Below are 12,505 nucleotides of genomic sequence, written 5' to 3'. Positions count from 1 at the left end.
CTACTAATGTGTCTTTAAAAGGGTGCCAGTTATGGGTGTGGCAGCGCTCTCTCCTCAAAGATCAATCACTGAAGCTGGATGAAGAGCACACACTCTTCACCCTGAAGAATGGACCATAAGAGCACTTTTGAGCATGGCTCTCACAAAGCATTTACTGAGATTGCACTGCATGGTCTAAGGTCCTTTAAATTCCTAAACTGAGGGATGTGTGATCAACTCACCTCCCCTGAGGGCAGCCACAAAATCTGCTTTGTTTTATTGCTTTTCAATGCAATAGAGTACATGTCAGTGGAATAAAATGATTTTTCCAATCCTGCCAGCATTTTGTGTAGTCTCTTCCCTAAACTAAATGATAGAAAAATCAATCATGTCAGCTACTTTGCCATAAAAGAATAACAAAAGATGACACATCAGGTTGGGGGTGGTAAATGGGAAATGAAGGAGGATTTCCACCCCCCTGCCCCAAATAAGCCTTTTAGAGCAGTAGAAACATATTTCACTAAAGTAAATGTTGGGTATGCAGTGACAGCACTATCTAGTTATTGCTTGCTTTTCAAGCAAAGTAACTTTTTCTGAAATCACAAGATAATCTTTATCACAATTTAACGGGAATGAGTTCAACAAACATTTCAAATCAGTCAATCAAATATTAGTGTAATTTGGAAAAGACCTCTACAGTAACTGAATCCAACCATTATCATGGCACTGCCAATTCCACCACAAAACCATGTCCCTAAGTGCCACTCCTACACTTTCCTGGGCAGCCTGTTCCAATGCTTGAAAATCCTTTAGGTGAAGAACTATTTCCTAAAATCCATCTCAACCTCCCTTGGTGCAACTTGAGGCTTGTCCTGTCAATTATTAACTGGGAGAAGGAGCCAACCTCCACCTGGTTTCAACCTCCTTTCAGGAAGTTGTAGAGAGTGATAAGATCTCCCTGAGCCTCCTTTTTTTTTCAGGTTATAAACCTAAAAACCACAATTCCCACAGCAGCTTCTCACAGGACTTGTGCTCCAGACTCTTTCCAATCTCTGTTGCCCTTCTCTGCCCCAGCACCTCAATGTCCTTCTTGCAGTAAAGGGCCCAAAACTGAAAACAGAACTAGAGGAGTGGCCCCATCAATGTAAAGTACAGGGGCATGATCACTGCCCTGGTCCTGCTATCTTAATCCGAGATGCATGTTCTTAATTGTGCGCTAACAATCCCTATTATTTTATTTTTTGGCACATTTTTGAAATTTAGCATAGGATAGTGTAGCTTGAAAGTGTCCTTTAATAGCTCTGTTTTACAAAGCTTCTTTGTGTCCCTTTTGTCAGTAAAATCAGACACTGAGAGCCTGAAACAGCTTCCGAATTACAAAGGGCATGCAAAACAAATTCAGTTTTACTGAATGTTAAAATGACCACACCTGGTCTTTTGATACTGGAAATCACTAAATAAATGGGCCAGTGGAGTCTGCCAATTTTTTTCTTTTTTCAATGACAATGAAGAAATTTACACTAAAGATTTTCTAGCAAATAATGACTCCTTCAACTGTGAAACATTTCATGGATTCTTGCCAGTTTCAAATAAGTTTCTTCCCTTCCACACTGATAACCTTCTGCCCTTTCTCTAGATAATCCTGTAACATCTTGTTTACAATCACTTGCCCAAAGGCAGACAGCAGTCAGGCAGGTGATGACCTGCTGCAGGGAAATACCAGAAGATGAAGAAAAATAAAAAGGAAGGAAAGAGAAAAAAACAATTTAACTCCCCCTCTGAAGCTGCAACACTATTTGGATACCCCAGTTACCCTGCTTCTTCCCAGCTCTAYTTTACCCAGCTCTATTTTACCCTGCTTTTTACCCTTTTGAAACAGAAAAGTCAAGAGCAGTTCAGTACTGGTTACTTACTCAATTGTGTTCCTGTCCACTTTTCCTGTCATATTAATGCCATAGAACTGCTGCATGGCAGCTATAGCTGATTGCATGGTTTCTGCAGAGCGCAACACCGACATTCGGGGGTCAGTTGGTGGAAGGTAGCCATACTTTTGTAACCATACCTGCAATGACAAGTGCAGTGGCTATTAAATAGAAATTAGAGGTAAATAAAATGCTCCCTAGTAATTAGCTTTATACCATACATAATGAAGCTTCTAATTCACCAAGTATAAGTCCTGTTAGTTTGGATGTTTGGGGTTTGGGTTTTTTTTTATTTATTTTATCTGCAGATAACAAATCCTTTGGGGATTTTATTTCACCTTCTTTATTAAAGATTCTGTTGCTGTAAGACTTACAGAGTTTTCTACCCAGAAGCCATCTCTCTTTATTATCTGAAACTGCCTGCTTCAATTATTTATTTAATGTATTTATTTATTTATTTGAAGTTACAACTTAAGCACCTAACACTGGCTCTAGGCACTTCAAGTAGTGTTTTAAGCAGATAAAATATAAATCTATAATATATGCCACATACAATTGACTGCCCACAGGGCACATAATAATATTCACCATCTACAATAATAAATCCACAATAGCTCTCACACATTTACACTCTATTGTTATTGTCTCGAGAAGAATTTGAAAGAAAGAGTAGGGAGACATTCAGCTTTCTGAGAAGAATACCAACATCACATACTTATAGGCAAAGCAGATGTCCAGGAGACAGTGAAGSAGCAGAGTCTGCCTTCACTTAGAGAAAACTCTGATCTGAGGAACTGCCTTTTTAAATCAAGATGGATTTAATGTCAACTGTTTATGCTCTTGTGTGGAAGCATGGGGTTGAAATTACTAAAAGCTTCATTATTAAAGCCGCTATCCTAAGAACACATGGACAAACCCTCTGAAACATGCTGTCCTCTTGAAGCAATGTTTCATAAACAAGTAGCTGCAGTTATAATGTTTCTATGTCTTCTCAAAATCAAGCCTGTACAGGTAACAGTGTGAGACTTTTGAGGAAGTGAGGGCACTGATACAGCTTTAAAAATGTGTTTTCATTTAGGGGCTGAAAGTATTCACTAGAATGAAAGTTACATATATTGCCAATCTATAAGACTCTATTAAAATGTATTGCTGCAATTTCAATCCCCCAGTAATAAAATATTTGTGACCCCATAAATCTGATCTCCTCTTCTTAAAAAGAAAAAATTATCCAGCCACCTCTTTCAAACATATCACATATCACACATCACTCACAGATTCTGAATTATTACATTAATGAATATTACCCACCCACTATACCCTTACAGTGTTTTGTGGACTCTCTCTGCCTCATATAACACTTCTGGGTTTTAACACTGCTTACATGCAGCCTAACACCAACCGATGTAGCTATTTCCAGCTTTTAGTTTATCTTGCCCTGTCCACTATTTCAGCTTTCTAACAGGTTAACCACGGTGGTGGTGCACCCCCTTTTTATGAACACAGTGAAGATGATCACGATGAATTAACTCACTATTAAGGTTCACTTTACTAACACTGAATATGCATTATAGGTGAACATTGGCTCAGTGTAAGTAAAAGATGAAACTGGCATTAAAAATTGTGGAAACCTTCAGATTATGAGTTCATCTATTTCTAATTTCAATGTTTACCTAAACATGTATTTACCTGTGTGGTTCACACACAACCTCAACAAYCACAGAATCACAAAGTCACAGAATATTCTGAGTTGGAAAGGACCCACAAGGATCACTGAGTCCAATCAGGGATCAAACCCACAACATGTTTGTGAGCTCCACACAACAGGGAGATACAACAGAACAGGAAGGTATAGACAGGATTAAGACCCAGACTAAAACCTTTCACCTTCACACTCTCTCTCTATACAGGAACCATTCAGAATAAGAACAAAATTTTGTTTAATAGATAGAAAATTGCAACAATCAGTGCCTACATCCAACTTTACATACACTTATCTTCTTGCACTTTTCAGCTTTAAGTGAGAACTGTGTGCATTACATGTGTGCAAGATGTGGGTAACTACAGAAATAATTTATTTTATGTGCCTCTTTGCAGAGCAAGCCTGCTCTTCCTTCCRTTATTGGAAGGTAGATCTGAAAGGCGAGACAGACCCTGAATGTTGGCAAGAGCAATGCAATATGTGAAAACAAGACCATGGAACTAAGTAATAAATATATTTGACATAGAGTGGRTTGATTTCACTGTAGTACATAGAGTCTCTTTGAATTAATRTTACCAATGAGTATATTTAAGAATCGGATTATTTCTATATCCATCTTCTCAAGTCAGTGATACCAAAACAAAGAGGGAAGAAAAATAGTTCTGAGTAGCAAATCACACTTATTAAAAATGATACCACCTTCTTGCCACCTTGTACGCAAGAATTTGGTACGCAGACACAGAGCAGGGTTTTTTTTTGTTTGTTTGTTTTTTGTTTTTTTTTTAAGCTCTCAGGTGCTAAGGGCAAACAAAATTTCTTGGTAGGCTTGGGAGGTCACCTATCACCACACAAAACCATCCTCAGTGAGGCATAACTGAAGGGGTCAGAAGTATGGGGTTACAAGTAAGCAAATTTGCCAGAAGTTAAACTTTCAGAACTCTGAATTGGAAAAGCTATTAAGAAAGAAACAGAAAAAGTATCTTGGGGAGCACTGCTCATGAGAAAAGTGGAGCAGGGAGAACAAACTGGAATCTCGCAGAGTGCCACTGCAGAGACACTTGGCAGAAAAGGAAAAGAGAGTTGGCTAAGAAACAGCAGGAGAGGACAGCACAGCCTCTCCCTACCTAAAAGTCTTACAAGTCAAATGCAGGATGCCTGAAAGCCACCCCCTGTCACTGAAGAAAGGAAGCAGACCWCCTGGGTCTTCCCTTAGCCTTCAAAATAGCCTAGAAGACACAGCAAGCATACTGGAAAGTCAGATGACTCTCTGAAAGCAGCTTCTTTTTGAAAATTTAGACAAATTGACCTCCAGGCTGGTAAATGTTTGAGAGCTAGTAGCATTTAGTTTCACAAAATTCTGTGYCCTGTTCTTACGAGAAAGGATTATGAAACAAGAAAAAAAGACAGCAAATCTTCGACAGTTTTCTGCAGGAAGGACAGAAGAATTTGAAGGACCTTGGCTCAGACTGCCAGATATCTAAAATATGCACCTCAGATTCTATTGTGCATTGCCCAAATATTGTGAACTACAGAGGAGGAGCTTAACTTAGAGTCCAAAATACATAAGTTGGGTAAAACAGCAAAGAAAAGAAACAGTATGAGCAGGAGAATGAAAGAAAACATTTTCTGTCTGCAAGCTATCAAAGAAATAATACCCAGAAGAATTTTCCACTCCCCTCTACTGAAATTAGACTTAGTCTGACTTAACATGCTTCAGCAATGACAGTGTCTTGGCAAACCTCATCCTGAGAAAAYCATCAATCTTAGAACAAAGAAATAGTGAAGTAGATCCATCTAACATGTAATGTCTGGGATGCCAACAGGGACCCTTTGCACAGACTCCAAACAAGTGATATATTTCATTCCTTTACAGAATTTAAGAACATAAAATACTGCTACTTCAAGTCAAGTTTTTGGGCAGGACTTTCTTGTCCTACTGCAAAATTAAAGCCATGGTACCTCTCATGTAATCACAGAAAAACACAGCTGGAAGACAAGAGGTTCCACCACTTCCTGCAGTAGTATAGTGCTTTAGTATCCCACTGCTGTGAATTTTGCTTGAGTTAATCCTTCTTACTAGAATTTAAGCCTGTAATTTTTTATTTTACCTGTGACAGGTRAAGGAAACCAATTATTCATTTCCCCTCTGAAGCAGCCTTTTATGTATTTGAACTTTCTGATGTGAGTCACTCTTTCTACTGTTTTAAAAATGAACTAAAGAAACCTCTTTTGCTTAATCATATTTCATTACCTGCATTAACCTCCAGAAAACTTGAAGCTAAAAGCTATCTTTACTAAGCATCTGCTTGCATAAGATTTCTATGTTAGTTCCCATTGTCAGCCCCGACAAATGGGATTTGCAAACACTGGAGTTCAGCTGAAGTGTTAGGAGTAATTCAGAAGAACACCCAAATGGACACCCAAATACTTCATTTTGGAAAGAAAATAAATTNAAACAAAAAAAAAAAAACAGAAGTAAAATTAGCCTAAAGTGTTTTTATTCAGTAACTGAAGTTCAAGACTTAAACCCATGATTTGCACATTTTGTCCACCAGAAAGGTTTCTTCACCCTAATTCCACCTTCTCTTTTCCTAATTGTAAAGAAAATGATAAAAAGAATCCATTGGTGATAAAATCTGTAGACATGATAGGAGTTTGCTGAGAGCCTGACACTTCTGCAGGCATCCATGGAGCCTGTAAAGTGAGCACATGAGCTGTATCACCTTCCAGATTTCATATGTCTTTGATATCATAGACATCTAGGGTTTTAGGCTTTTTGATGAAAAAAAAAAAATTCATTTTAATTTGTAACTGCTACTTCTGCTATGCTGGAGGGATCATCTGGCTATGGAACACAGAGCACTTTCTCACATGGCTGTGTCTTCTCTAAAGGATAAAGAATGGGCTAACTTAAAGTGTATTAAACACACCAAGGGATTTTAATCATTCAGATCTTTGCTAGTTTAGGAAGAAAGACTGATCTTAAAAACAGCATGTTGACACCAAAGTCTTATTAAGAACAAAGAAAACCCATATATCATCATTAAAGATTAAACAAGAATATTATTAAGATAATCAGAGTTTCAGAGATATTACTGATTTCTAAGATAGAAGCAGCTTAGCAACAAATTATTAATGTTCCTGAATGACAGTACACAGTATAAGCTCCAGTACAATTATGTTCCATGAACCTGAAGTCTTAGTAAATCAGTCTAATAAAGCACGGATCAAAACAATTTCATAAACATCTTCAGTAGTGCAGCTGCATATCATTATTATTCATGTATTCCTKTCCCTTTTTTAGATTTTGTCTGCAAACAGAATTCCTACCTGCACTGAGTAAAACTGTGATGTCTCATAATTTCAAAATATTTTGACTTTTGTTTTTTTAATACACTTCCACCAAAGACAGTACAAGTAAAATGATTTAAGGTTGCTAAGTAATTCAGGGGATTTATATTTTCAAAAAGAATACATTTATGAATCCAACTTATACTGATCACCACAGGATGATGCAATTTTGAAAAGTGATTGAAGGCTTTAACTATAGTAAGGAAAAATAAGCTAGCTCTAGAATTAGTATCCATATGACCAAATTATTTCTTCATTTAGTTCAAATAATCATGGCTAATGGTGAGTTTTAATTACAGACCTACCTATTGCAGCTAATACTGACTTTTCAGTGACAACTTGATAGACAGCCAGAAATAAACCATAGTGTTTACACAGAGGATTATATTAAATTTTTTGATGTTTTTCCTTTCTCTTGTCTCCAGTACCAACAGTTCTTCATCAGTGGTGTCTCCTCCTCTTAACAGAATACACTGATGTGAATAGYTATATGGTGCATGGCATATATCTAGTAAGAAAAATACTTCCCAAAAAAAAAGCACACAAGAACACATAGTTCAGGAGAGTCTAACCTAGTCTATCAGTAATGTCTACAGAATGAAAATAAGAATTATGATAGATAAAATAGAAGTTTAGTGGTTGTGATTAGCTTAGTACCCATGGTTTGAAGTGGAGATAACTAATCCTTAACAACCAAAAAAACAGCTTGCATGTTCAGAGTACATTGAAGCCCCAAAAAAATCAGTTTCTTGGAAAYGGTATGGCAGTGTGGAAATTTTAAACATTTTTAAAGGGTATTCCTGTTCCCAGTGAGAGGCAGCTCAAGAGTGAAGACTGCAGCCCAAGGCCAGACACTCTGCCTTGTTTGTGACTTCTATCGAACTCAGAGTCCAAGGAGTGGCAAAAGTAAAAAGGCAAAGTGTTTTCAAAACTGTGTGCTGAATTCCTCTCATTTGTAATTCAAGTTTAGTTTAAATATTCTAAATAATTTCCTTTATGACACACTTACATATGGGAAAACCAATGCAGCTTGAGAGCATCAGAAGTGGGAGGTGTAAAAAAGCTGCTGGGAGCACCAGGCCAGAGCCATTTACAGATCCCAGGCAGATGGGAACCTACCAGTAGGCAGCAGATGTGGGGTCTGCATGTAGAACTGTCCCTCAGCCACTGAAATATGCCTGGAACATGGATTAGACACCCCCAGCCCCAAATGCAGAAGCTGAATTGTTCATTCGCTGTTTCTACCATCTGTACAGGGAGTGGGCTAGTGGTGTAACAACTGTGACACAAACCTCTGGTCTGGAAAGAAACTCTTCGTCATTTCCTGCAACACATTTATAACTGACTTCAGAATGTGGACCTTATTCATTTGCTCCTCACAGAAATTTTCTTCAATCACTAATAGAAATCTCTGGCAAAGTTTGGCAGAGACCCAGACCACTGGAAATATTTCCACAAATAAAACTTACAGTTCTAATAGATGTAAATATTCGTTCAGGTCCTGTTAAAGGACATTGTCTCTGCATCTTACTAGAATTTCTATGGCTTCCAGAAAAATATTAAGTGCTCTGCAGGGATAAGAATGTTGTATTAAATACACTGGCTAGATATGTCCTGATTGGTTCTGAAAAGAAGAAAAGAGAAACTTCTAAGGCCATGAAGATGAATAAAGGACTAGAATATCACTCCTATGAAGAAAAGAGAGACCTGGGACTTTGCAGCTTAGAGAAGAGAGGGCTCCAGGGGTATCWTATCCATGTACACAAATATTTGAAAGAAGGGAGCAGGGAAGATGGAGTCAGGCTCTTTGCAGCAGCGCCCAGAAACATGACCAGAGGTTATGGGTACAAAGTGAAACACAGGAAGTTCCTTCTTAAGTCTAAGGAAATGCTTTTTCACTGTGAAGGCGGTCAAACACTGGCAATAGGTTGCCCTGAGATGCTGTGGGGCCTCCATTCTTGGGCATTCTGAAAAGCCACCTGGATGTGGTCCTGGGAAGGGTGTTGGACAGAGCTCTCTTTCCACAATACCTATTCAATAACACCTTTGGTTTATGAATTTCAAACTAGCGATGAATATGGGTGCAACTTGGCAACTTTTTGCCTGATAGCTAAGCAAYGGTATACATTTAGAAAGAATGTTGTCTACTTTGATAATATTGTGGGGAATGGAGATTGCCCACAAGATTCCATAACCACAAGTCCCTTTGAGAATCAAATCTTTTCTTCCCTTTTCCGTCCCTCTCTGTCTRTCTTCTGAGAGGTTACTCATGTGTTCCTACTTGGAACATCTTTGYTCTTCCCTGGGTTTAGATGTTCCTTTATGGGTCTCTGTGGCTCAGTATATGTAATCATGGAGTTCATTCAGATGCCTGGATCCCAGAACACCACTGCCCACATCAAGGTAACAAAAACCATGAGCCTGGAGCCAGGGCAGTTCTGGTTGAACCAAAGGCCTACGAGGCATTTTTTTKGAAAATCATCACTCTCCTTTTGGTAGCAAAAATGAATGATGCCTCCCAGCTTTCCTCATCACAGCACTGCAAGTATTTAGAAAAGGCTTTTAACATRCCAATCACTATATAAATGAAATTGTCATTTGGTGATATATCAAAGAAGGCAAGAGTTCCAAATGAGGCTTTCACAACACTGCAGAAGATCACCCTGCCTTGTCATTGCCTTGGTATTAGCATATGCAACCCCTACAGCTTTGCAATACCTCACCTGCAAACTGATTGTTTTGGTCTAATCCAAATAATATTGATAGCATAATTTTGACTATGCTTAGCATCACAGTATTTTAGGGCAGAGTTTTTTATTCTTACAAAAAAAAGCAAGCAGGGAACTGAAAAACAACTAGGGAAACAGAATTTGCTGCTCAGATCCTACACTTAGTGCTTGCTTGAACTTTTGTATCTTCCGGTTTAGATTTCTCAAGAGAAAGGCTGATCTCCCCTCGCACACATATTCTAAACAATCAAAGCAATGCTTTTCATCATAAATTCATGAGGACTCCCTCACTGCCTCAATCGGCATCCTACAAGCAGCAAAGTCTCCAAGTGGTTGGCATTAGCTGGAAATGACCACATATGTTTTCAGGCTCTGAGAATGCCATTGAAGGGAATCCTGTACTTTGAAAGCCAGGATTCACTTCACTAAAATATCTGATTTCTCCTCATAGGCTGTAAAATCATTAGCAGTAGCAGCAACACCAGAAACAGAAACTGTATACTACTACAAGACTGAAGTAAGGAATCTTGGTTATTTGGTAAGTCTGCCTTCTACAGTGCAATTATAAATTATATACCGTCACATAAACCAAAACAAAACCAGCAGTGTATTGACCAAAAATACAGTAATGATTACTTTTMTTTTTATATATCCCAACAGGTTGTTTCAAATAATTTAAATAAAAGTAYTAAAACTCTGTTCTGAGACATTTATGTAGGAAATACATAAATACATAATGTACCAACAGATGGTGGTGTGCTACTTTAAAAAGGCCTGYGGAAAGGTAGTCCATTGTAATAAAATGAAAAGGTCAATTAAAAAAATTCCTTTGRGGAAATGATTATTCAAACCATATTTGGCACTCGGTATTTGAATCCATCAGATAAAATAACTTTACTATTATAATTTATGTAGTTTCAATTTACAATACTGAAATAGATGAAATACAACTTAAACATCTAAGTTCTGAAAATGTAACTTGAACAAACTTTTTTTTTTCCATATCACCTTTATTTACTTTTTTTATATATTTCATTATAATGGGTTTTTTTCTTATTTTATAAGCATAAGAAACATCACTTTCTGAATCACAGAAACAGCCACTAAATGTTTCCTGAATAAATGTCAGTATAATAAAATAATCTTACATTATGGGTTTAAATAAAAAAAAATCATTAAAGCAAAAATGTAACAGCACAACGCATATTTTTTTGTTGATTTATACTTCATYGGTTTTTTTACTACACCTTTATAGATCAGATTGCATGTAAATCCATACTTTACCACACATAAGCGGTGTTTAAAAGTTTGTGTCTGTAAAAATCCAACTGGCTAKGCTAAAATCAAGAGCAAAGCTGCATTCAGTAGAATCAGGAGTTATTTAACTGAACCAGTTAGTTCCTTTACTTGAATGAATAWCATTTCTATTTCTATGTATTTTTAAGCAATTAATGGTCTCATGAGGATTAGCAACATAAACTTTTATGGCACAGTATGCTTGTTTGCCACTGTCAAAGGAGTTTTTTTTAAATGTAAATATAAAAACATATACCAAATCCACTTTTAAAGTGATTTTTTTTTTCTTTTCAAAGTCAGATAAGATACAAAATTTCAGCTCCTGCACTTCCTTGCTGGATGTCACTGCATATTTTAGAAATACTTCCTTTTTTTTGACTGGTCTAAGATTTGTGATATTTAAAGAACTATTACAGCTCTTTGAAAAATCTCATTTACGTTTTCCTGCAGAGATCTGTAGATGGAAGATGAACACATGTTTTACAAATACATAAAATTGATGTATGATATCAGTTTGTCATTTCTCAGGGAGAGACAAGAAGAAMATGTAATAAACAAAAATGGTAATACTGTCTCTCCCTAATTACCTTATTTGGTGTACATTCCAGAATGAAAACAAAGCAAAACAAAAGTAAATACTACAACAGAACATTTGAAAGAAAAACTTTGTAATATCTGCAGGGAGGCCGGGAAGCTAATAAAAAAAGGAAGCAAAATCCCTGAAATGTACAATTTCTTCATGAGGAAGGACATTTTAGTTCAGCCACCATTTCACAATTAACACAATCGATTCAGCTACATAATGAGTGCATCTGATCAGAGACTTTAATGATGAAAAGGCAATATGGAAAATAGCTGATCCTCTATCCCACACTTTTAGTTTCTGACTTATTTCCCAGTTTTCAAAATGCTGGTCCAGTAGAAGAGTTTTTATGGGATATTGATCTTTAAGTATTATTTCCCAATTCCATATCCAATGCTTCTTCAGAAAATGCCCATGGGAGATGACTCTGCCACAGGGAGGGCAGGGATCAATCAGAACTTAGCACTGCCATTTATACATGCTTGCTTCTCGTGATTCCCTTTGATAATTTATGCAAATTACACTTGTCTTTATTTTCCTCTGGTATATGTGATTCAAATGAAGACAGACAGTGCCATATAATTAAAACTGGTTAAACATTTTTACTTTTTTTTTTACTCAGCTTCAACAACAATTACATATCTTTCATTAACTCTGTTTTAGCATGGGTAACAATAGATGAATACAGTAGCTTTTCTGCTTAGAGTTCAAATCTTACATAGCAAGAAGAGGTGAATTCAGTACTTGAATCCATGGCATTTGACTCCTGCCAATGATGTTAAGGTAAAGGAAAAAAGAAAGTATAGAGAAAACTATTTTGCTTGCCATAATAAAGGTACATAAATTTCAAGGAAAGTATTTCTTTTCCTTGAAACAATATCTGTGTAGATTAGTAGCAGAATATGACCAACTCAGGCTAGCTCTATAGACTCCTACTTTCATAAAG

General features: G+C 37.0%; 1 protein-coding gene across 2 annotated transcripts in view; it reads right to left on the bottom strand.

Moving 5' to 3' along the window:
* The window catches only part of MMP16 (matrix metallopeptidase 16), a 166,225-nt gene that overhangs the window by 82,116 nt on the left and 71,604 nt on the right, over positions 1–12,505 (bottom strand). For both annotated transcript variants that reach the window (XM_057371105.1, XM_057371106.1), the window contains exon 2: positions 1,893–2,041. In XM_057371105.1, the coding sequence (XP_057227088.1) occupies positions 1,893–2,041 (149 nt within the window). The remainder of the gene's footprint in view (positions 1–1,892; positions 2,042–12,505) is intronic.

Source organism: Malurus melanocephalus, unplaced genomic scaffold (assembly GCF_030028575.1).
Source record: "Malurus melanocephalus ecotype Western Australia unplaced genomic scaffold, MMel_1.1 scaffold_141, whole genome shotgun sequence".
Taxonomy (NCBI): domain Eukaryota; kingdom Metazoa; phylum Chordata; class Aves; order Passeriformes; family Maluridae; genus Malurus; species Malurus melanocephalus.
This window is presented reverse-complemented; position numbering and strand designations above follow the sequence as displayed.